Source organism: Lissotriton helveticus, chromosome 3_1, assembly GCF_964261635.1.
Source record: "Lissotriton helveticus chromosome 3_1, aLisHel1.1, whole genome shotgun sequence".
Classification (NCBI taxonomy): Eukaryota; Metazoa; Chordata; class Amphibia; order Caudata; family Salamandridae; genus Lissotriton; species Lissotriton helveticus.
The window spans coordinates 335,886,477-335,913,137 of NC_136061.1; the positions used below are offsets into that span (position 1 = coordinate 335,886,477).

General features: G+C 44.2%; 1 protein-coding gene across 1 annotated transcript in view; it reads left to right on the plus strand.

Moving 5' to 3' along the window:
- The first annotated feature begins 7,003 nt into the window (after nt 1-7,003).
- The window catches only part of LOC144824529 (uncharacterized), a 635,171-nt gene continuing 615,513 nt past the window's right edge, over nt 7,004-26,661 (plus strand). Inside the window, exon 1 of the mRNA XM_078683590.1 lies at nt 7,004-7,106. Coding sequence (XP_078539716.1) covers nt 7,041-7,106 — 66 coding nt within the window. The 5' untranslated portion in view covers nt 7,004-7,040. The remainder of the gene's footprint in view (nt 7,107-26,661) is intronic.

Here is a 26,661-nt window from a genome sequence, read left to right on the forward strand (position 1 = left end):
GCAGGCGTCCTAGCGCTAATAATTAACAAGTGTATATGAGGAGGAGACTGTGTTTATCTGCTGAACAGGAGAGATTTCAATTTTTTCCGAAAGGGAAGAAGATTGGGCTCCGAGCGGAGTGAGAGGGGAAGGGAGTTCCAAAGTCTGGCTGAATTCACAGAGAAGGTTCGCCCTCCGCATCTCGCTCTTTGAAACCTGGGGTTGCTCACTCGGAAGGCATGTGCCGACCTAAACTGTCTGGTGGGAATATATGGATTAACCAGGGCGTGATTTAAAGCTGCTCCTTTCTTCCAAAAAGCACGGTGAGCAATACACAGGCTTTTGAACTCGATTCTTTCCCTAACGGGTAACCAGTGAAGGTCTTTAAGTTCAGTTTTCACGGGTTGGCGACGAGGGATGCCCAGGAGAATGCGAGCGGCACAGTTTTGAATTACCTGGAGTTTTTTGAGGGTTGTTTGAGGTGCTCCAAAGTAGAGGGCGTTCCCAAAATCCAGCCGAGAGAGAATAAGGCCCTGAATCATGATCTGTTTTGCCTTTAGAGGGAGGAGTGGAAGGATTTTGCGGATAAGCCTGAGGATACCTAGGCAGGTAGCTGACAGTATTACTGCCTGGTGATTGAATGAGTGTTTTATCCATCCAAATTCCCAGGCTTTTAATGGTGTCTTTAGGTTCTGGGGCTGAGCCCAATGAGGGTGGCCAGATGGAGTCGATGGATTTTAACGGAGAGTTACGTAGTATCATTAGCTCCGTCTTGTCTCCATTTAACTTTAAATATGACTGAGTCATCCAGGTACAGACGGCTTCCATACAGCCCATTAAATCACTTGGCTGGGTTAGAGGGTGATTCAATGTTACCACCAGCTGGGTGTCATCAGCGTATGATATAATTTGGACACCGAAAGGGCGGATGATCTCAGCAAGGGGGCGCATGTATATATTAAACAGTGTGGGGCTCAGGGAGGAGCCCTGAGGAACCCCACAACTGAGAGGTTTACTGGGCGATGTAACATTACCCTCGCAGACTCGAAAAGAGCGGTCTGACAGTAAGGATTGAATCTATGCCTTTGCCCTAGAACTGATTCCTAGATCAGAGATCCTCTGTAGAAGGATGTCGTGATTTACTGTGTCGAAGGCGGCACTGAGGTCCAATAAAATAATGGCCGCAGTGCCGCCCTGGTCAGTAATTATTCTAGCTCTTTCTGTCACAGCCAAGAGTGCGGATTCTGTCCCATGCATGGGGCGAAACCCAGTCTGTGACATGTCCAGTAAGTTGTTCCAGGGTAGTAAAGAGATCGGACGATAATTTCCTGGATTCCTCTGGTCTAGATTAGCTTTTTTTAGAAGGGCTCTGACTGTTGCCTGCTTCCAGCTTGGTGGAACAGTGCCTGAAGATAAGGAGGTGTTAATCAAATTCGAGATGGTAGGCAGGATGGAAGGAATGACTGTCCTCAGGGACTGAGCTGGGGCTGGATCGCTAGGAGATCCAGACTTCACCTGGAGCATGATGGTTTCAAGGGTGGTAGGTTCCAATGTTGGAAAAGTCTCCAGGGAAACTGAGGAGAGTGAATCTATCGGCGATGGGCCTGCTAGGGTAGTGGGAACATGTAAGAACGATGAGTATATTGTAGCTATTTTGCTGTGAAAAAATTCTGCTTGCTCATTGCAGCGGGTCTGGGCACTATGAGGATCTGACGATTTATCCGGTATTTTCAAAAGAGTTTTCGCTATTCGGTAAATTTCTTTGGGTTTTGACACTGCTGCATTTATTTTGTTTTCATAAAAAGTGGATTGAGCGATCTTTATGTTATTTTTATAAAGTCTTATAGAGGATCGATATACATTTTTATTTATTTGTGAGTAATCGATGCTCCATTTCCTTTCCAGTTTTTTACATTCTTTCTTCATATTACGTAGATCTTGGGAGTACCAGGGTGCGTTTCTTGGACTATGTTTAGGTGCAAGATCTATGATTGGAAGAATGCTATCCAATGATTGGGTGATCCATTTATTAAAATTGACATTATTAATTATGGGATCAGGAGTATATGCTGGAGTGGAGGCTTCTAGAGCGGTTGTCCACTGTGTATGGTTAAGTTTTGACCACTTACGGTCCCTGCGGGTTGCCGGCGTTGGAGTAGGGTGTGAGATTAGCGGTGACCAGGTAAATGGGATCAAAAAGTGATCGGACCAGGAGAGAGGAATGGGTGACTCGGCTGTAAAATAGGTGCAATTGCTAAAAATGGGATCTAAAAAGTGTCCCTTGGAATGGGTAGGTTCCAAAACTCGCTATGAGAGCTCTAGTGCCTCGAGACTATTTAATAGTTCAGTGGCTGCGGGGTCCGAGGAGTCGTCCAAATGGACGTTTAGGTCACCCCTATCAATGGCGTAGAGCCCCTATTTTCTTTTGCGGACTTTGACCCTGTGGACTTGGCCAGCTCTCTAAAAATCCTGAAAGCTCTTAAATCCGGCTCTCCTAGTGACCCCTGTGCCGCCAGGCTTCTGTCGGATGTGGCCGATATCGTCAACCCAGAGGTGAACTACTTGATTAATAAGTCAGTCTGCTCGGCCTCCGTGCCTAGAGCCTGGAAACTTGCCCTGATCCTTCCGTTGCTTAAAAAGCCGTCCTTGGACCCTTTAGTGCCGGAAAATTATCGCCCTATTTCGCTTCTGCCTAGCCTGGCAAAAGTGTGCGAGAAGGCCGTCACTTTTCAACTTACCAAGTTCATTGAGGAGTCCAAAGTGCTTCACCCGGCTCAGGTTTCCGTGCAGCTCATAGCACGGAATCTGCTTTGCTGGAGGTAGCTGAGGCTATCAGGGAGTGTCAAGATGCCGGCGGGCGGGCAGCATTGGTTATGCTGAACCTCTCGGCGGCATTTGACACGGTCCCCCATGCCATGCTGCTTAACCGCCTGTCTGCCATTGGTATCATTGGCAACGCCTGGCACTGGATTCGTTCCTTCCTCGAGGCCCGGCAGCAGCAGGTTTGGCTCCCCCCGAGTGCCTCTGCACCTCTCCCGGTGTCAACTGGGGTGCCTCAGGGTTCATCACTTAGCCCCCTCCTTTTTAACATCTATGTGACCCCGCTTGTGTACCTGGCGGAGTCACTGGGGGCTAAGGTGATGGCCGACGCCGATGACACCCAGCTGCTGTTTACTTGGCCTAAGGAAGTGGACTCGGTCGGGCTGGCCCAAAATTGCCTCTGCTCTGTCTTTCACTGGTTATCTAATGCCCAGTTAAAATGCAATGAAAGGAAGTCTGAGGTGCTGCTGTTTGGTTCCTTTCCTTGTGATTTCAGAGAAAAGCTTTGGCCCCTGGGTTTTTCTCGGCCCTCTGAAAGAACAGGCGCGGTAAAAAATCTGGGCGTCTGGTTTAACCAAAACTTGCATTTTGTGACGCACGTACAGAAACTGGCCGGGTCCTGCTTCAGCATATTAAAGAGCTTGAGGAAGTTTCTTCCTCTTTTGCCGTGTGCCTCTAGGGAAACCGTGGTCCGTGCGTTGATCCTGTCCCGCTTGGACTACGCCAATGCGCTCCTGGTCAGTTGCTCAGGCCACTGATTAAAAAAGGTTGTACAGAATTCTGTGGTTAGACTCCTTATGGTGCTTTCTCCTAGAGATAGTGTGCGGTTACACTTGCGCTCCTTGCATTGGCTGCCAGTGGAGTCCCGCCTGAAATTCAAAATGCTTACCATCGCTCACCGGGCCTTGTATGATACCGGCCCCCTTTACCTACAGAGAAGATTTACCTTCTATGTGCCTGGCAGAGCGCTGCGGTCCTCTGCTCAATGGCTGATGCAGATCCCGAAGTTTAAGCGCCAGCGTCTTGGCGGAAAATCCTTTGTGCGTAGGGTTGGTCTGGCCTGGAATCTACTGCCTTTAGCCCTGAGGACTACTCAGGACCCAGAGCTTTTTAAAAGAAAACTCAAGACCTTGCTGTTTTAACTTGATACATGTTCATCCTTTCTTCAGGAGCTAGCGCCGGGACACTTTGAGTAGCTGTGCGCTTTACAAGTTTAATAAACATAAACATAAACAGATGTAGTATGGTCACCCTCTAAGATAAAAACTGGGTATCATCGCTGAATTATTAGTGGCCTTTTCCTGACGAAGGCACTCTCGAGTGCCAAAACGTGCATAGAACACAACATCCAATTGTATTAGTGCCACACTGTTTTGCTCTCCTATATATGTGATAACTGATCATCAAATCAATGTCGCTATCAACGTTTTTCACAGTGTTTTAACCAAGTTCATTTTTGGGTGAAGTATGATTGCTGATATGATTGAGACCGTATGAATGGATTATTTTATTACTTCTGATACCAAAGAAAAATACATATTTTGTACTTGTTTGATAAAAACAATATCTGTTGGTTCTTCCTATCTAAATGATATTGTAATGGGACTGTATCATTCGTGTTGCCTTAAGTCTTTACAATGATTTATTGAGCCCTGCCTTAAGGAACTCTTACCCTACTAGCAGGGGCCTCTCTCTTTACAATAGAGGGCAATCAAGCCTTCTCCAATGGCCTGGGCGAGCAGGTCAGTGTGTGGCCCGTTTTTCTGCATGTTTGTGGATCTTTTAGGGACTTCTGGTCCGGTTTTCACTGTAGATTTCCATAATGTGAAAAAAGTATTGTCTGCTGCAAGCTCAAATTCATGCAGTGTTCCACAGCTTGCAAAACCCTTATACAGCGTATCTTTACAAGTTCAAATGTGCCCCAATTTTTAAACATTTTCTACTTTTTTAGGTATCTAATTCATTAACGGAAAACACTTTTATTGTTGTGCCTGGGCCTATTTTCTGTCTCTGTCCAACCGTGAAAACATGCTCAAAACATTCCAGGGCATCCTCATACTTAAACGCATTCTATTTGCTCCAGTCATATTAACTTGTGCAATTTTATGCCACCTTGGTGTCATTTTCCATTGGAGTAAATGGAATGCAAGGTCACTGCTTGAGAATGCCTTGCACGGGTATATCAAGCCATTTCCAGATATACAGATGCACAAACACAATAGAGTGCTTAAAAACGGGTTTGCCTGTTGTGGAACATAGCCTGGTGGGATAGTGTACCTGCCCCACAGATTTTGTGTACAGAGGTTACATTTCAATCATGGTAAGATGGTTTGATGGGTTAATGTGCCTCTTTCAGAGGCCTGCACATACTCTAAATATCACCGTTATGAATCTGAATTGACCCAACTAGACTTATATTGAACTGAAAGGCTTTTAAAGGGGGTGTCTCTCTTTAAAGCCTGTGTTACGTTTAAGATAACTCTTTGAGGTTCAACACATCCTCCCTCATCTCTTTGGACTCAACATTGTGTGTGTGAGCCAGGGCTTGTGATGTGGAAAACAATAGGATCATAACTGAGCCCACACAAGTGTCTCCACACAGCACTAATGTACGTTTATGATTTTTAGGTCTGCCTTGACAGGTAAACTATCTGGTTTACCTACTGTTAACAACTTTTTTTTAAGTATTTTGCAAAGACGTTTTAAGTCATGGACAAAGTGGGTAATTGCCCAGGGTCCCCTCCTTCGAAGAGTCCCCCTGGGAAAGTGAACCATCTCTCTATTTGGCCTCTGCCTATTCTATTTTTCTATCTAAAACGCTCTATCTACCTCTACCTCTGACTGTGTCTGTCTATTCTGTCTCATCTTAAGAATTTTTGGGTCCCAAGCAAGACATATTTCGCTGTTAAAGAGTAACATAATATAGTAGTGATTGCCTAAATGCAGGCTTGAATTAGCAGAAAATGTGCAATACAATTCAACGTTATTCTGTATAAGGTCCCCATAACATGTTTTGCCAGTGGTTTCCAAAATCCTTAAGATGACATTGGTACTGTATGCTATCAAGGCGTCTATATTATACCTTTTTCCCTACAAAGATTTGGAATAGCCTGCACCCCCGAAGCTCTTCTTTAATGTCGGGTCATTACTTCGGGCCATGTGCCCTCAAACATATGCTTCTGTAGTGACAATTGGCCTGAGCTCATGCTATGGAGAGGTGTCTGTGCGCAGCAGGGCCTCGGACTCCTTTCACACAGCATTCCAGCACTGCTTTGTTACTGCCACTAGAAGCAGCCTCTGGAGGTGACTGCCAGCAAGCACGCACTGGGCGAACCCTTGTTTACATATATACAACTGTCAAGATTCCCAGCGCCTTACTATTTTACATCCTGTACTCTTGTAAAATAAAATCAACCGAATGTACTATAAAGCATGGTGGAATGTGAATGTCATTGCCTTCTGAAGTCACTTCATTCAATATCAACAGTGTGGTCGACAATAAGATGAGGTGACCTTTGCATCATCATTCTTGGTCGAAGGTCAAGTGAATGTTCTTTCGTCCCTGTGCTGTCAAAAGACACGTGACGTCACTTCTGCTACTCTGGCATTTTGGAGAACTGGCGTTGCGAACAGTACTTGAAATGGAAAAATAGAAGTGCGTATCTGCTTGCTTCTGAGAAATGCCGGAACTCTCCAATTAAAAGCATTACGTTTCTCTTGAGAAGTGCAGGTACCCTCCCTCTCAAAATAAATAAGTACCGGTACTCGTACCGGATAGTACCAACCAATTTAAAGCACTGGTTGCGTCACAACTTAGTGCCTTTGAAGCTGTTATATCTCTCCGTAGGATAACAGGGCCTTTTAAAGATACGCGAACGCTGATGTTCTGTGGTACAGTGCGTGCTCTCAGAGGTACTTTAAGTCTGTGCCTGTGCGGGTACAGTAAGAGCATTCCTTTGGGACGTTGCTCGACCTTTCAGTTTTAAAGATAGATAGCGATGCATCATTTTCATGTTTACTTTGCGAGCAGGGGTGCTCCGCAAGACCCCCGACCTTTAGGAGGCGCCTCGTTCCTGCTTCTATTCTGATAAATACTAGCCAAAGTTAAGAAACAAAAACAAAACAGAAACTCGTCATGAGCCAGTACAGAGCCGTAGACGGTTTCACGAGGTTTGCTGTAGCAACCGCGCCTGGTAACGGATTACCTGGCCCAGGCAGGCAGCTGCAGGCCCGACGGAGACATGGCGGTGCCCTCGGACTCCCTGTCCTGGCTGGAAAACGCCAGATTCCAGATTGAGAACCTCCAGGTATGAGTCCTGCAGCTGCTCTCAGGGCCGGCTCTAGGGCTGTGCGATCGGTGCCACCGCACCGGGCGCTGACTTGAGGTGGGGCGCCATGTTCATCACTTTAAAAGCACCTGATGCCGCATACTTTGTCCCCGCAACAAAAATGACAACTCCAGTGATTAATGTTCTTCTTGGAGAGAGTCCTGAGCTTTGTTTAGTGAAAGTTTTGACCGATCATAGTGCAGAGGGTTAACACACCTGCTGCAAAGAACGTGTTCCATTAACATCACGAAGTGCATATAATATAAATAGGTCAATGGGTTACCGGTTTTGTTAGAGATCCTTTTCTTACTTGCAGTTTAAAAGTTAACATCTTAATGTAGAGCAATGAGATATTAACTGCCATCAAAGAGCTGCATGCAAACTGCAAGGAGAATATTAGAGCTATATATTTTTTGCCCAGACTTTCGTTGTCCTATATTGCAAAAGGGGTTCATTTGGGTAGAAATTAATTCTTATTATTGAAAGAAACCCCGAACAATGGTGTTACGTTTTCAATTCTGAATTTGTGCTTTTCCGGCCCAAGGACTCAGAAACTATACTGCCTACCAGGGTGGGTGAAATGTGACTCCTACCCCTTGTATGCCTCTATCTTATGTAACATTTCCTATATACTGATTTTCACAGCGATGATTGATTGTCTCTGTGCAATGCGTGTGTGATGTAAAGTTTTCTGACATCTTAATCTGGCATGAGTGGCACTATAAAATGAAATGAATCTAAGAGAAAGTGGTTATGGAGACTTGAGGGGCACTGTCAAATGGTAGTAGTGAGGGAATCTATGGTGGAGGTGGTCATTTGTGGGGGCGCCAACAAACATTGTTGCACAGGGCGCTACCAGTGCTAAAGCCGGCCCTGGCTGCTCTTGTTCCTTGGTAGGGCCCGCTTGCCACGTGCAGATACAGCGGAAAACGTGGGCACCGCAGAATAACTTGAAAACCAACATTGCTGTTCAAGCCCATGCCAGAACAGTGTCGCGTCAGGAGGTGTACCTTAGAAATGTACTGTCATCGTTCAGTGCTGATTGGCGCATACCCAGTGACGGAGAATTTCAAAACAGGCATGCTAGCCATTGGACAATGGATGTCTGCAAATTGTTTGAAAGTAAACTCCGAAAAAACCGAGGTGGTCACTTTTGGCCATCTCAGTCCTAGCTGGTCCTCAATGTGGTGGCCGTCTTCTTTTGGAGCCGTGCCTAAACCGGCCACGAAGGTGAGAAATCTGGGTGTCATCTTTGATGACAATCTAAACTTCATGGCACACGCCAATCAAATGGCCTCGACAGCCTTTTATAAATTACGACTGGTTAGGAAGATTCTTCCTTTTCTTCCCAAACATGTTGGCAAGACACTGGTCAGTGCTCTGGTCCTATCGGCACTGGATTACTGCAACGGCTTGCTCGCAAATGCTCAAGTCAGGATTATCAAGAAAATGCAGACAATCCAGAATGCAGCAGCTAGAATTCTACTCAACATCCCTAAATTCAAACCAATAACCGAGACCCGAAGAAGTCTTCATTGGCTCCCTGTCAGGAACAGAATTAAATTTAAGACACTGTGCATCGTCTACAAGTCATTACACCAGCAAACGCCTCAATTTTTGAGTGACCATCTCGCCCCATACATTCCTACTCGGACACTACGATCAGCAAGACAGAATGATTTGGTAGTGCCACGGACCAGGCTCGTCAACTGGGGAGACAGACGTTTCCTAGTTGCCGCCCCAAAACTGTGGAACACACTCCCGCAAACCATAAGATCCAGCCCAAATCTCATGTCCTTTAGGAAGAAACTGAAGACATGGCTATTTGACCTCTGAAAATTGTAAGATTACACAGGAGAGTAATAAAAGTACAGCGCCGAGACGCCTGCGGGCAATTGTTCGCGCTTAATAAATGTTAAAAATAAATAAATAAATAAATACCCGCTCAGTGAAGGTGCACTGACTCCTTTAGGGTGACCACCTACCTTCAGGTAATTACGGACACTTTATAGTCCAGGACTTTTGTGTGACAGTGTAATGCATTCTGGGGTTTGTAGTCTTACTTACCTTCCATTAAATTAATTACCACCCCCAAAAAAGCTTTGCTTTATAGGTGAAAAGCTTTGGGCTGGTGACCTGGCGGTAGGTGGTCGCCCTCACAGAAACTGTACCAAATCCGTTTGTTTGAATTTGTAGCACACTGGTTCTCTGTGGTAGGTACTGGTTTATATAGAGGGTTTTATGGCTGCACCGGTTTGATGCTGCCCAGACAGCCCCGGTTTTCCGCCAGCTGTCCCGGCAGATTTCAGGAAATTAAGCTCATGTCCCGATTTTTAGAAAACGTCGCCTAAAAATGGTGTGAGGTATTTTTTTTTTATGTTTTGCAAAGCAAAGATATTTAGCAGCTGTTATGAGAAAGCAATTTAGTTAACAGGCAAAATACTGGCTTCAAAAATGGCATTTTATTTATGTTCTTACTGCCTCCTATGTAATTCTTTGCTGAGGAGCGGTGGCATTGTGTGCGCTGGGTTGAAGTAAAATGGTAGTCCTTCTATTTTGGGGAAATTTCCAGTTTTTTTGGCTTAAAAATTCTGGTAACCCTACTTTAAGTGGAATGAAAAAACGACGGGGTCTCTCATAGCGGCGTGGACGCTGTTATTAAGGGCGTGGCTTAAAACACTAAGGCTAAACATTTGTGCTTAGCATAGGGTGCTGCCCCACTAGTGTGTTGCTGCTTTTGTCCATTCATCCAGATATATAACACAACTAGTAACAATACACCAAAACAAGCCAGGACTATTGACTTTATTAATGGTTCTCAGCAGTGCTTTAAATGGGCAGGTACTGTCCGGTACTGAGTACCTGCACTTTTTATTTTGAGAAGGAGGGTTCCTGCACTTCTCAAGAAAAACGTAATACTTTCAATTGGAGACTACCCGCACCTCTCAGAAACAAGCAGGTACTTTGCTAAAGAGTAGCAGAGTAGCAGAGTACCTGCTCTTCTATTCCCCCATTTTAAGCACTGGTTGTAAGTTGCATAAGATAGACGAGCAACAACTATCACTTCCTTGTATATAATATTGAAAGTACTACTTGTTTTTGTGGGCGAGGTTGTGGAGTGAGGCTAGAGCAGGCGAACTTCGAGCTGAGACAACCGTTTCGAGCCTGACGTCTCTTGATTCAAAAAATGAATATGCCTTTGCGTAATGTAACAGGTGCTCATGTAAAGCCACCAAACTTGCGCTATACAAAATTGAAGAAATAGCCTCTTTGAAAATACATCAAAGGCAGTGAGGGGTTGTAATATTCCAGAGTTAAGGTTTTTTTTCCCCACGACTGAGGGTAAAAATTGAGAACCCGATAATGACCCGTCTCGGCACCTGCTTTTAAAAACTACTGGTGCTAGGCTCCAGCAGGACCCGTCCCACTTAAAGCCCTGACCACATGTGTAATATAATAATTGTGGGTGTTCTACCTAATCACAATGGTCTGTTAGTTTTAAACTTCTGTAAGAATGTCTGTATGTATGAGCAACTTTATACTCCATTAAAACAAATTTAGTAGGTTTTGTACAACTGACAGTCTGAACTCACATATTTGAAAGTGTTTTCTTAGGCGAAAGTGAGGAAAAAGTAGTTTTTGGTAAAAAAAAAATATTTTTAAGATCACACAATTTAAGCAGGGAAACCACAATTTATGCAGGTTTTTGGTTTCACTTTATACAAATCAGCCAGTAAATGCTATTTGCCTTCCCTTATGTTTAAGCATTTGGTTTTGCCTTGCTGTTATCCCACCTTTGAGTGCTTGCATGAGCACCAGTTGCTTTAGCAAGGTCACATTCATTGTTTATAGACACAGGGATATTAAGTGATTTTCTCAGAACCTCAGAATGTTGAGCCCAGTTCCAAAGTCAGCAGCTCTGCCTGTCACTACATCCTGAGTACCGAGAGGGAGGCAGGCAGAAGCCACATGAATGCTCAGCTATGGGCTTGTGCTAACAGCAGAACCTTGAGCTGAGTCAGAGCCATGTTTCAGGCTCAAACTTAACTCGCGCTTTTAGTTGCTCGCCCACCTCTTTTATTTATGCACCCGATAAATAACGTACCCAGAGCTATCGTTAATTAACAGGTGCGATAAATAGCACCTAAACTCATGATCAGGTTATGAGTGTACTAGCAGTACACTTATTCATTATGGGTGGACTTCTAAACTGGGTCGTTGTGATTGTACGGTTTCTGTACTCGAATCAGTACTGTGTTTGTGAAACAGAACTATATCTCTTTCTTTGTACTGGTTCTATACTTGGGTCATTATTGGGCTACTAGTTCTATACATGGAACAGTTTGTGTGCACTTGTGTACATCTGGACGCCAGGAGTGTGCTGCGTCGCTATAGGCCATTATGGGTCTTTTTAGGATTTTGAATGACTATGGATGTACTGGTTCTTTACTGGTCATCCCATGTGTGCTTCCTATGTATTACACCATGTAGTCAATCTGGAATTACTTTTGAGTTGCTGGTTCTGTCCAGGGTTACAGTAGGTGTGCATGTTACATAATGGTGCACTGCAGGTGTTACTATGTTATACTGTGTGTATAGCTATGCAGATGTACTAGTTTTCAACTGGGTCACTATTGGTGTATATATACAATTATATTAATGCTATTCTATGTCACAGTTTGTGTAATGGTTCTGTTCCATTTCTGCTTTTACTGATTTTGTACTAAGTCCCTATTAGCACATCAGGTTCTGTTTTGGCACACTATGAGTGCTCTGTAAAGGGCTCCTATTGCTTCATTTTGTATATTAGGGATTAATGCTGATTCTATACTGGCCCACTTTTATTTATTTGAGTCATGTGTGCGCTAGTTGTATACTATATATCTACGGATGTGCTTGTTCTATTTATACAGTTGATCTTTGTTGGTGTGCTAGTTCTAAACTGGATTGCTGGGTTTATAGTGATTCTGTACATGGGCCACTGTTATGATACTTGTTATACTTTATTATTATGTAATACATGTATTTCTGTAATCCCTGTGTAAATGCCAGTCTCTCATTTCTTTATAATCGGTGAGCTGTGACGCACCCAGTTGCCGATTATAAAGAAAACTGCTAACTAAAGAACAGAGGATGCCAACGGTATTTTCTTAAGGAAGGTTATTTATAGGGACAGATACTACTAATTATCTGTCTCATCACATCATAAATTGTATTGTATCAATCTATTGTCAATTTATAACGTTCATCCAGTGGCTATTAACACCAACTAAAACAAGAAAAAGATAACACAAACAATAATTATAAATTGTAATTTTCTTTTGGAAATCCTTTTGTCATTTTTACATCATAAATACAAATCAACTCATCACGCAATATTTAATCTTGTCTGAAAGTACTTTTCAAGATCCAAGAAACACAATATCTTTTTGTTGTGAATCCTTAATCCATGGGTTGTGTAAGAAGCCCAATAATTTATATACAAGGAAAATACTGGCAATGTCTTTTCTTAGCCTTATTTCCTTTTCGAACACCAAAGTAACAAGGAGCATAAGAAGCAATAATCAATGTCTTTCTGGCTTCTAATCACAGTAATGCTCCTAGGGATTATATCAAAGCAATTTCCAAATCAAAGGAGGTGTCGAAATTGGTGATAACTGTCAACGCGTTTCGGCCTGTCAAGCAGTTTCAGGCCTCATCAGGACAATGGGCAACAAAAATCATAACAATAAACCACAGCATAGTATAACAAATTTTCAAGCCGATTTCAGCTAGGGTGATCAGGGGCTACAGTTATAGTACCGGAAGTAAATTGCTCCAGGCAGGATGAAATTCCTTTGCTAGGCACCGCCTGTGCTTATCCGAATTTCTTATGTCTCACCACCCTGGTAATCCACACACCTTGTTCACCGCTTATAAAGATCTTCAAAGTCTCACTGCGTCCGCCTGAAGATTTGACCGACACAGGTATTCCAAAAAGCGCCCGAGTCTTCTACTACTCGGCGCTCAACCCAGCTTCCGGAAAATAGGTGCCGGACTAAGATCATTATAAAGAAAAGACATCAGGTATCGACTATTATAAGTTATTACAGTCGAGTTCTGATGTCACGCTTCCCGCTGCCTTATGTAATACATGGGATTCTGCAATCCCTGTATAAACCCCTCTCTCTAGTTTCTTTAGAATCTGCAACTTTTGATGCACCCAGTTGCCTTTAAAAACAAAAAGAAGTCAGCACCCAACTATACTAAGTTATTGCTGTTGAGTCCTGATGTCACAATGCCCGCTGCCATGGCCAGCAGCGGAGGTGAAAGGCAGGTTAAGTCACGGAGAAGCTTCTACTCTATTTCTCTAGCTTCAAGTGACTAGCAGAAAGAATCTGATTATTTTTTGTGTTCCTTAAAATAATTATAGAAAAGTTAGAATCTTTCAGCATGATCCTACATTTCTTTTTTAAACTGACCTGTATTGAACTATTTCTAATATCTATTTGCTACAAATATCAACAGGTTTTTGATGAGTTTAATTTTGTGCTGGAGGTTCTATTTTTATTCCTCATGTTTGCAAACATATGAAAGAGCTAAACACTAACGTTTTAAGTGGTTTGAGGGAAAGATGATGGTGTGACCATGTATTATATGGGATAAAGTACCCCCAGCCGGACATGATAAGGACACTGGAAGTCACCCTTATAAAGAAACTCGACATTAGGCCTCATTCCTCTATATTTCTATGGAACTTCTTGGTGACTTGCAAAATCCTTATCATATAAGGCAGGGGTACTTTATCCCTTAAATATTGTTTCACTGTGTGGTTACTGCGTCTATACTATTTTAATATGGAGTGATAATTCTATACTGAGATACAATGGGGTACTGATATTGTACTGGCTCACTATGGGTGAGTCGTTTTACGGGGTGACAACGGTTGCATTGTTTCTGTGCTAGATCAATTTGTGTGTGTGCTGGGTCATTGTGGGTTTATTGGTTTGGTTTTTGCTAATCATGTATACACTGTGTTCAAACTCTATCACTGAGCACATTATGGCTCTGCCTGGATCATTTTTGGGTCTTGGTTCTCTATTGGTTAATGACGGGTATATTGATTACATGCTTGGTCACTAGATGTGTACTGTATCCATGGTTGATTTCCTATTTGTGCAGTAGCAGTAGTTCTGCAGAGGCTCCCTAGGAGTGCCTCTATGGGGTTCTAGGGTTTACTGGATCAGCACTGTTTCACTACGAGTTCTCTATTTTTATTATTCGTTATGAGTGGTCTTGGGGTTTTTGACTGCTTCAACATTTTTGAGCTGGTTCTATATTTGATGACTGTTTCTTCTATATTGGGTCAGTATGGAGCCAATGTACACTTCTAGGATATAACCAGGTAGCAGACATATTACGTTTGGAAACAGGCATAATGACCGGATGTTGTACCCTTAATCCTTCATGACACAGAATGGAACTAGTACACTCACAGTTAAATAGAAGGGGTGGGAGGAATGTTCTATTCAGCTCTCTGAATAGGTGGAATTTTGCCAACTTCGCCTTACTCTTTAACACGGAGTTCTGGCAAAATTCCACCAATTGCCACGTGGCAGAATTTTTCTCCCATGAGGCTCCAGAATGTGTGAGTGTGGACTAGATTTGGCGCCCCATAGCATGAAACCAAGCCGTTCATTGGCATTCATGAGTGGTCATAGTCAGAGGGCTCCCGTTCATATAGGTTTGTTGGCCCTCAAGTAGATTTTCAACGTGAGTGCCAGCAAAATCAACTCGAATGGCTGTGTGCACTTGCGCAACACATGGTGCAGATCACGCTGATTTTCAGCATTGCTCACGCTACTGGCGCTAAAATGCAGCATGAGCTACATATTTTCTGCCTATTATCAGAATTCTGCAGAATCTTGTTGAGTTTTTCTGTAACTCCTCGGAATTCCACAGAGTGAAACTTCATGAGTTCTGGCCACCCATAATAAATAGAACAGAGCTAGCATACCATAAGAGGCCAATGTTAGAACCAGTACACAGAAACTATCAAGCCTAAATATCGCCTTATATCCCACTGTCGAGAACTATGCCAGTTGGTAAAGGCCATGTATTCAAGTTAGCAAGGGCTATAACAAGGGTGACAGCCTTTAACAACAGGTAGAGCCAGAGGCAGAAGGGCTGTAAGACTATTAGAACATTCCACCCACTAAGGGTAGAATGTTCTAAATTGAAAAGGGAGAAACAGAACAACAAACTTTGGAATGTTAGCGCAGAAGGCTAACACCAACCCTAATAAGCCCGGAGCCGCTTTATTGTCTTCAATCAAACTCTCAACGTTCCAATGTTCTAATGGCCAAACCCTAAACCAATACCCACCCGATTTAGAACCTGAACACTCATTGTTACCCAATTTAGAGCCAGCATATCCAGAAAGCTCCAGGATAAAAGCAGTTCGCACACAATAGAACTAGGGCACCCTGATGAAATAATTTTCATTGTGATACAGAGCACCACCCTCACCCACTCAAACATGAAAGGAGCCCCTCAGAGCAACATGCAGGGGAATAACCTTTCCAGGTTCTCAGACACTCTGAACAGCATCTATGTAATGGATGCAACTGGCAAAAGAGATCACAGGGTTAAGCTCCAAGAGAGTTCAGTCTGGGGTTTGCTCACTGGACGTCCAATATCCTAATATTATGTTTATGTTTTGCTGAAATTGAAAAGTCAGTCAATTTATGGTAGACTGCTCTCTTTGTTTCATGGTATATCATTGCAATCCTACCTCTCTGCTGCTGTGCACATGCCACTGAATCTTCTTCCGTACAATGCCTCTTTAAAGAAAGACCAGCCTCTAGGGCACTATTTATAAGGTCAGCAAATACAAAATAATAGTTTACTCACCACACACAAATACAATGCATCACTTGAATGTAAGGTAATGTAATAAACATAATTCAGTGACTGGCTGAAATCAAATGCTTTTTGACAATAATATTCTCCAATCCCACAACCCAATTACTAATGTGCCAGTACATAACCTTCTCCGCTCCCTCTCTCTGACTCCTATCCAACTTTCCTCAAGTCTTATTTTCATGTATTCCCATCTACCCCGTCTGCCTTCCTCTCTGCCCCCCTCCTGTCAGTGGCGTAATGAAATTTGAGCGGGCCCCCCTGCAAAGTACATGGAGAGGCACTCGGCAGCTCTCAGTCCAGGTTACTGTGCTGACTGTGCCTCCTGGAGATCGGCCCCCTACTGAGCAGCGGGGGCCTTTCTTACACCACTGCCCCCACCTCACATCATTTCAGGTTTCCCCTTCTCTTCACTACTCTACATCCCACCCCCTTGCTAAGTGTCCCTTCTGTCGCTATCCCTCCTCTCTTTTTGACCTCTTGACAGCTTCTCTCCTGCTTTCTCACAACAACATTCCTCCAGCATCTTCTCTACTGTCATCTATCTACCATCTCCATGTAGGTTCACCGCCCTCCCTCTCATCCCTCTCCTCCTCCTACCTCTCGCCCTTCTCTCTGGTGTGACCATGAAACCAGTGAACACGCACCAGGATATGGTCTAAGGACCTGGGACAGGGAGGCTGTGAAGCCAAGGTAAAGAAACTCGCAAGGGTTCAAGAGAGGGGGGTACTACTTTGGGCTCCCTGGATGATCCCTGCCCGCCCAGGGTCCTACAGTTGGTCCCTGACCTGAGTGTGGAGGCCCTGGAGAAGGTTAATTCTCAGGTTCTAGTGCCTGGATTTTACCTACAGAGTTGGAAGGAGGCAGTTGTTATCCCTCTGAAGAAAAAATACAGAGGTATACTCTAGTGATTTACAAACTTGTGCCCTATTTTATTGCTGCCTGCTCCAGCTAAAATCTTGGTGAAGCACATAAACCAGGAACTAGCACAGTTTCTTCTGGATGAAGAACTCCTGGATGCCTCTCAAAACGGGTTCAGGAGGAATCACAGGCACCGAATTGGCGCTATCAGCAACTGATGGTTCCGTTTGCATGCAAGTCGGCCAGGGAGGTGTGACTATCTTGGTGCTGCTGGACCTGGCCACAGCCTTTGACACCATATCTCCATCTCTGTGCAAAGGTTGCATCAGGCTGGGCTGAAGGACATGGCACTCAATTTGCTGGAGTCCTTCATATTGGGCAGGGCACTCATTGCTATCTGTGGGGACTTCAGAGATGCTTCTTTCCAGTCCTCTGTGGGTTACAAAGGTCTTCTTTAAACCCCACCCTATTTAATTTATATGTTGACCCTTGGCGAAGCTGGTGGGCTCTTTCGGCTTTCCAGTATCATCCCATGAAGATGACACTCAGATCGTTCACATTTCCGATGACTGTGAAGAGATGGCTGACAGATGGAGATTTGCAGGTGGATGAGGAAGAACTGGCTCAAAATTAATGGGGAGAAAACCGAAACCTTGGTCTGTGGAAGGTTTAGTTTTTTTTTTTGTTTTTTTGGAAACCTTTATTTATGAGTTTACTCAATTACAATCCATACATTTCAAGACACATGCTCAACATATTAGTTTTTCATGGTCCATACTTATATATAGCAATCCTGCATAATACAACTTAAATGTGTAAGCCATGAATATATGGGTACACTTTCTTTTATTTGCACCCATTTGTCCTACATCCTGGGGGTACTCAACTACCCGGGTCTCCCTGCTAATGTGCGCCCTGTTCCGACTGAGAACTAGCAGAAGTCTGTTCCAACAGGTCTGACGGGTAGGATTGCCAAATATCAAGTGGAAGGTATAGTTTCATTTGGAATAGCCGCTGGTGGCCAGAAATATGTGCTACCATACCTACCCCGACAGCTGTGGTTAAAAAGCTAGGTGTGATTTTTGATAACTCGTTTATTTTTGGCACTCAGTTGAACAGAACTGTGAGCTCCTGCTTCTGTATCATCAAGATCTTGAAGAAAATTCTGCAGTTTTTCCTCCAAGAGGGTGTCAGTGGTCATTGCGATTATCACCACTGGCTTAGACTACTGCAATGCCCTGTATTTAAATGTTAACCAGTTATTCCTAAACAAGCTTCAAACAATCCAAAATGTGGCCGCTCGCTTGGTCCTGAGAGTACCTAAATATTGTTCAGTCAGGGAGGGATTTCGGTCCCTACACTGGCTGCCAGGTCAGAAGATGGTGGTTTGAAAAGCCCTTTGCCCGGTCTACAAGGCTCTTCACCTGCAGGGGCAATCCTACGTTAGGACGGCCTTTAATTGGTTGTATGATGTTACAACGCGTGTTATTACAACGCGTGCTGTTACATTGCAGTTGTTACAACGACTGCATGTTACCACGCTATGCCTTTACAACGCAAGTCTTTACATCGACTTGCGCTAGGTGGCGTGCTAACATTAGAAAAGTGTAATTTACTATTCCAGCTCCAGTGCACTTATCAGTAGAGAAGGTGTTGGGATAGTAAACTACACTATTTTTAATGTTAGCACGCCATCTAGCGCAAGTCGATGTAAAGACTTGCGTTGTAATGGCATATCGTGGTAACATCGCGTTCGTTGTAACAACCGCGATGTAACAGCATTGTGGTGTATTGTCCGCGTTGTTAATGATGTTTCCCCTTTAATTGGTATTTCCCTCTGAGGTCCCTGAGTTCTGCGGGTCGATGGAAGGTGGTTGTCCATGTGTGCAGGAAAGTTAGGTGGGGACAACGGGCCTTCAAAGTGGCGGCCACCAGGCGGCAGAATTCTCTCTCGGAATACATCAGGAGATTAAATACGTACCTGTAATTCCGTAGACATGTCAAAACTTTGTTATTCTCAAACTAGCCCTACCTCTGATGCGGTGGATTATTTTGGCTCTGTCTGCTCTGAGTCTTCACCCGTCACACAGTCTCATTCAGCTCAGCACTTAAATGCCTTCTGATTTTTCACGCTTTAGAATACTACAATTAGAATTGCAATGTAATTACTCGAAATGCAGAACTGCCATTTGGAGCTATATCTTGGTGTAAATTGATGTGAGGGTGCATTTCAAGTTATAAAAATGCAAAAAACACAAAACTTCAGCGGCTCGCGTTTTGATAATTTGCGTTGTTCCCAAGCGCTTATGTTCAATGTTTGGCCCGAGAGTTACGTAATTCCATGATGTGGTGTAATAGCATAATTCAGGAATTTCGTGCTACAAGCTTAATGAGAAATTGCTGAAATTATTCAATATTGAATCTTCGTAATATAAACTTCACCTGGACCTAAGAATCACTGCCCCCTTGGAGAAAAACGTTGTAAATCTGGGAATGTGTCACATTCCATGGATGTTGCGTGGGAACACCCACAGCAACATCCATGGAACGCCCCTTTCGCACAGAGTTATGTATGCAAGGGAACCATATTACAAAGCCATGAAAAGTCACGCAGGGTGACTTTATGTGGCCTTGTAAATACGGGGAATCCCTGTGCGTTTCTGGTGCGTCAATAAAAGCAACACACCGGCAGAGCAATGGGCTTGTAAATAAGTCCTGAAGTACTCTTGTAGGGTTAGCACAGTTATTCGGTTAGTACACATAGGCTCTGATTACGAGATGTGCGGTACTATGCCGTTTTCAGTCATAAATAAAAACGGAATGCACAGGTCCAATCTGGTTTTACATTACCGCATACATTTGCCATCTGCCCTGAGCTGACAGTAGGGTATGAATGGGCCTGTAGGTATCGTAGGGAGTGAGGGAGAGGTCTGGGGAGTAGGAGAGGAAAGGGGAAGCGTTTTTTATAGCAGAAAAATATCCGGGTTGAGCTTTGCTGCTGCAGCCAAAGCCTCGGGGGATAATCAGGTGGAGAAAAAGAAACCATATAAAACAAACAGTTATTACGCTCTGCCTGACTTGGAATCAGGCGATACAAAAGGGGATGATGGACTAAGCGCTTGAGCAAATCAAACACTCACCCCCAGTCAACTGATCTGATGACTTGGAATCAGGGCCATAGTCGTCCAATTGATTCAGTGCCTCAGTTAGTGTAGGCCTTTAGTGTAGGCATTTAGTAGCATCAGGCCTGATTCACAAAGCACTGCTTGCAAATGTCTCTTCTTCATTTGGAAAAGGGCTCCAACGCTTTTGAGAGTCACAGAAAAGCACAGAAGTCCTTCTGGAAATCGATGACATTGCCAGTTTATCAGGACTGCTACTATTTGCCCAAGTGGAAAATCTGCAGTAATAAATCGCGTACATTTGCACAATTGATTTAATATGTTTACCTGTAGTAAACCATCCCTTTCTCTACACCCAATTATACGTGGACCTGTTCTTTTTCTTTCCCTACCCCCTGACTTTAATGAAAACAGGTCTGCATGCGTTTCCAGGGTGTGTTCAATGTAAAGTCATTTTCCCAGCCACTAAACGGTGATGGTGTGGTAATGGGTTGTGCGCTTAGGTGGTTCCAGTCTTTTCTTTCGGACAGAAAGCAAGCAGTGTCCCTCCCCCCTTACCAATCTGCCTTTATTAACATCACACATGGCGTACCACAAGGCTCGGCAATCAGCCCTATTTTATTAAACAGCTATATGAAAACCCTGATTGCGGTCATCAAAGAGCATAATATTAACATCGTAAACTATGCAGATGACACACAGCTGATTCTCTCCTTGGAGGGAGATCAGTCGACCTCATTGGAAGTGTTTCACTGCTGCCTGTGTGACACGGCTCTGTGGCTGAAGGGAAATTCGTTGCAGTTTAATGCGGGTAAGACCGAGGTGCTTTATTGTTCGGCTGACAGGGTTCCCTCTGTGCTGCTCAGCAACTTCTGGCCCAGCGAAACTTCGACCGTAGTTAGACCAGTTGAAACGGTCCATAACCTGAGCGTTATGTTTAACAATAAACTTACAATGGAGGCTTAGGTTATTAGAACGGTGGGCAGTTGTCTGGCTATTATTAGATCTCTGCGGAAAATCTTTCCACTGCTGCCTCCCCATGCCTGTGCGTTGTGGCACGAATCACCATCCTAAGCAGATTAGATTACTGCAATGCCCTTTTGTTAGAGTCTCCGAAATTTCTTCTGGACAGACTTTTGAGGATTCAGTCAACTGCAGCCAAGCTAGTCTTAGCTTGGCCCAGAAGGTCCTTTTTGGCCTTGGCAGAATTGTATTGGCTCCCATTGGGACAGAGAATTCAGTTTAAGTCCCTCTGTTTGGTGTTTAAAGCCCTGCATGGGTTGGGACCTGTCTCTATGCAGAGGAAGTTTGAGTTGTACGCGCCAGTTAGAAGCCTTCGTTCTTCATCGGTGAAATTGGTTAAGACTTAAAGGTTCAGGAAAGTTAAATCGGGTGGTAGAACCTTTGGTGTAGCAGCTGCTAGACTTTGGAATGGACTCCCATTGGAATTGAGACAAATCAGCGATCTCCTTCTTTTTAGGAGACTAAAAACCTGGTTGTTCCCCAAAGTCTAGTAAGTTGTCTGTTTTCCTGGCACATTTTTACACTGTACTCTGAGTTTGCTAGTGCCAGGATGCCTGTTAGGTGACAGAGCGCTTTACAAATGAAGTAAATAAATAAAATAAATAAATAAACCTACATTTAAGCCAGTAGAAGTTCCTTCACAGTGGCAAATCTTTCATTCACTCACTCACCTTGTGCTGCAAAAACTCCACTAAGTTTGATTCTTTAAATCAGGATGTTGAATTTCAAATAGCATTTTTGTGCGCTCTTAACCCCTCCCATGCGCCCGCGATTTTGCGGAAGTGCGGCACTTTCACAAAACAGGCGGGGCCGCTTCGGCCATTGGCCGACGGCAGCACCAGCGAGGTAGCGTTGCCGTCGGCCAATGGCCGACGGCAGCATGGAAGGGGTTAAATGATGCCTATTTGTGGATAACCCCTTGTGAATTGGGCTTGCAGAAAATAACTTTGCACAATTAATATTGCTACACATTTAACATATTTATATCGTTAGCATACATGCACGATTACATAGTTGAGGAGATCGTAAAGTTACATAGTTATCATTGGTACTTACCTAGTTACAATTTTGTTATAGTAACATCCAATGTACACTTTCTTCCTATAACCTAAGTACAGGCATTAGTCTAGTGATGACCTAAAAAACCATATTGCTGCATTTGTCAATATTTCCACAAAGAAGCTGGCTCTAAATTGAATTCTACTTTTTTAATTAAAGGAGGTTATTTATTTATTAATTGTGAAAAGATAAATGTATTTACCTTTTACTTTTATGGGGAAATATTTTCATATTGACTACATTTTTAAAAACTATCAGTGGGACATTGCGTGGCACGCTCCTTAAGGTTGTTTTTCCCAAACTCTCTTTATCCTCCCAGAAATCAAAAGCTGTTTTGCAGTTCAGTGGATACTTTTAAACGAGCATGATGCTGTAACCTAAGTTCAAAGCAGCGGCATCAACAAACATTTCTAAAATAACTCAGGCTGGTCATATTGTACTTGCGGTGGGTCTGGTAAATTCCTGACCGAGATAAACATTGTATAATTTAAACGTTCTTATAATTTGTCTTGCTCTCTCTTCTTGGCACTCCTTAAAATACATAATTTTGGGGAACGTATGCTGACCTGCTCGATCATTTCCTCTGCGACAAGTGCGCATTTCAATCTGTTATTTCAGGACAGGGCACCCACTTTAATTAGTGGCAGCAATCGACTGAGCAGGAAACAGGAAATATTACTTCTTAGAGGTTTTAAAAAAAAGGAAATATGGTAATGTAAGAAATAAATGTCATTTCATGTCCGCCCTGTAAGAGAACAGTGTTCTGCCCCGCTGACTTTGCTTTGGTTTATCTTAAGGCCTAATTATGAGTTTGACCACCAATCTCGCGGTGGAGGTGCAGTGGCGTTCGGGGATCACTGCACCGGCGGTTCACTCGCCGCATTACAACTACGACTGTTGGACCGCCATAGAACTGATGCAAACGCCATGGATCTGCAAACCCTGGTGGTGGTGTGCCGGTCAGTGGCTTCAATATGCTTACCGGTGCTGCTGCGTCCCTGTCAAGCATATCTGGAGCTTCCTCGCCGCCAAAGTTTTCATGGCAGTGAGGCCACCATGAAAACTGTGGCGATGAGGAAACACCCTGTTGCCTCAGGGCTATGGGATGATGCAGGGGGCACAAAGTGTTCCCCCCAATCTGCATACTCCCTTACTTTCACGGCATGGACAGCACAGTCCTTGCCGTGCAGGAACTGGCTTTGACGCTCCCATTGTAGTGCCTTTTTAATAGGCGCTGCCGAGGGAATGCCAAACGACTGCCCGCCACACCACGAGGTAACTCGGAGTCTGGCGAGCGGTCGGTGGTGAGATTTGGAATTGTGGGAACAATGCAGTCGAGTGACGGCCCGCTCCCGCACAACCAAACTCATAATCAGGCCCTTAGTAGCTGGCTGCCCACCCATTCTTCATAAAGCTGTGTGGACACTGGCTGCAAAGGTCACGTGGCCATGACCACTGGCCAGCCACCATAATGGCTCTCCTGAGCGCTACGCTGTGAACTCTTCTACTTGGGCAGCATCCCTAGGCCACCTGAACTGCCCCCTGCAGACTTGCCTTTCTGCCACTATCCCAGTGACCAGCGTTTTGGTGCCCATGTCATGATATTAATGGGTATACCCCAGCAGTCCGCTTCTTCTACCATGCCCCTGTGCCCTTGTACTTTAGACCAATTTTTTGCCTTTGCTGGTCTGCTCATTGTGAGTCTCCTTTTCAGTACCTTCGAATATAACACATGAATGGGTGCCCGCGCTCTGGCCGGAGTTTGCTTGCCTCTTGTGGGCGTCCCATTCTGCACTTGCGTCTCTCTTTTGGCATCCGTGTTTTGGGTTTCAGAAAGTTTGCTTCTCTGTAACATTTCTCCTCCGATTCCTCACCACCATAACTGTGCATCCACTCCCTCTAATGCTTCATAAGTCCTAACCACTTTAGCATAACCACGACCTTTGAAAATCTACCTCCCCTGATTTGTGGGGCCTGACCACGTGACACAAGACCTCTCGTTCTTCTCCTTTTTCATGACATTTCTTGCCCAGGTACCACCATCTGATCGGGGACATCAGAGGTAAAGGCAGAATAATTTTTGTGTCTACCCTGTTCAGACACGCTGCTTTTGTTCACAATATAGAGGTCAAGAATATCAACTTTCAACAATATTTATTCCACAAATCGAATACAGTGACACTGTCAAAGTATGTATGTATGGGAAGTATTAATTTACTGTTCTTAACTCCGCATCTACTTACCTTTACGATATAGTGGTAGGCAATATTATTGCAGATCAATATTTCGACCATGATATAGTGAACCCAACTGCCATATTCGGCATGACCGAGTTGAGGAGGAACATCTTCTCCCGATGTGATTCCCAGAAAACCCTACATGCTACGGTGCAGAAAGCATGTCCTACATCAAAGCTTGCAGATGTCATCATGCGTCTGCCTCTCCTCATGTGACAGTACTGGTTTGGTATTACATTGATAGTTGATATTAACGTATCATACGACAGTATGTATCTCCTTACATACTATATAAGAGGAACTCTAAATCAACAAAGCATCAACATCAACAAAGCATCCGCTCTGTAACAAATGCCAGAAAAAGGTTGTTCTTTGCATAACCCTTTTATGTGAACAGCTCACATCTGCGTCATGTTGCAGAGTTATTGAACTGAACATGTTGCAACTGAGTTGGGATGGTATGGATACTTTCTGAGTGCTTGCTACTTGTTTCATTTCCAAGTAAAGCTAAGGTTGACATTTCCAGAATTCTTGCATTAGTACCAGTGTACCCTCAGCAACCAGCAATCCTTACACACCCCTCAATAATCTTGCCATTAGGCAGCATGTTACCAAACCTGCCCATTCCAAAGGCTACAATCTCCACATCAGCTTGCTGGCATCACCCACAGCCTACTGTGGGGACCTGATTATCTCAGACAGGTCAGACGATTTCTTCACTCCCTTCTTCATCATACACACCAATAAACTGCACAGGTGCCAACCACAGAGACAAAAAATAACATCTGATTCCTACAACGACTTTCACATAATCGCCTTCCATGAAATTCTCATCAACCTGTCCAAATCTGTCCAGACTGCATGAGACGTCAACACACTCCACCTTAAGAACCTTCTAGGAAAATATACTTATTCAAATATTTGTTTGCTGTTAGTCAACTAGCTGCCAACTACCTGTGTATGTTTTGGAACATGTAACAGCTGGAGCACATGAAACACCTGTATTCTATTCTATTGTAGAGAAAAGAGAAATATATAAATATTTAATACATCGACGTGGTGAATATCATTTGCTCCAAAGCTCCTAATTTATTCATGGCATTCATAGTCCCATCAGAGTATACTGGAGTGGCCTCTCCATGAACAAAACACAGCACCAAAGATATCTAACTGGGAAGGTGATACCACCTCAACAGCATATATCAAAGTGCTTATCTGATTGCTATTAATCATTTATCTCAGAATCGATAAATCTAGAACTGCTAAAGTACAACAATCAAATTAAGACACCTGTTTGGCAACTGCTATAATCTCTATTATATACCTGATTGTTGAATCCGAATTGGATCAGAATTGGATCACCCAGATTACTTTCTTTTGCATAACCTGAAAACGAACAATTAGAAAAACTCATCTACCACACTCCAAACCAAAGTAATCTGCCCCACTCCAGTCTGCCCCACTCCAGTCTGCCCACTCCAATCTGCCCCACTCCAATTTGCCCCACTACAATCCTCCCCACTACAATCCTCCCCACTACAATCCAAAAGAAATCTGCCCTACTCCAATCTTCCTCACTTCAATCTGCCACACTCCAATCCAAAACAATCTTCCCTTCTCAAGCCAAAACAATCGGCCCCACTCCAATCTGCCCCACCCCAATTGCCCCACTCCAATAGCCCCACTCCAATCTGCCCACTCCAATTGGCCCACTTCAAACTGCCCCAATCCAAACTGCCCTAGTCCAATCCAAAACAATCTGCCCCACTCCAGTCTAAGTGAATCTGCCCCACTTTAATTTGCCCCAGTCCAATCCAAAACAGTCTGCCCCACTCCAATCTACCCCACTCCAATCCAAAACAATCTGCTCCCACTCCGATCCAAAACAATCTGCCCCCACTCCGATCCAAAACAATCAATCAATCAATCAATCATAACATTTGTATAGCGCACTACTCACCCGGCAGGGTCTCAAGGCGCTTGGGGGGAGGGGTCCGCTATTGCTCGAACAGCCAGGTCTTGAGTTGTCTCCTGAAGGCGAGATGGTCCTGGGTCAGCCGCAGATGGATGGGGAGGGAGTTCCATGTCTTGGCCGCCAGGTAGGAGAAGGATCTACCTCCGGCGGTGGCTCTTCGGATGCGTGGTACGGCGGCGAGGGCGAGGCTTGTAGAACGTAGCTGGCGGGTGGGCGTGTAGAAGGTCAGGCGGTCGTTGAGGTACTTGGGGCCCAGGTCGTGGAGAGATTTGTGTTCGTGGGTGAGGAGCCTGAACGTGATCCTCTTGCTGACGGGGAGCCAGTGCAGGTCCCTCAGGTGGCCGGAGATGTGACTG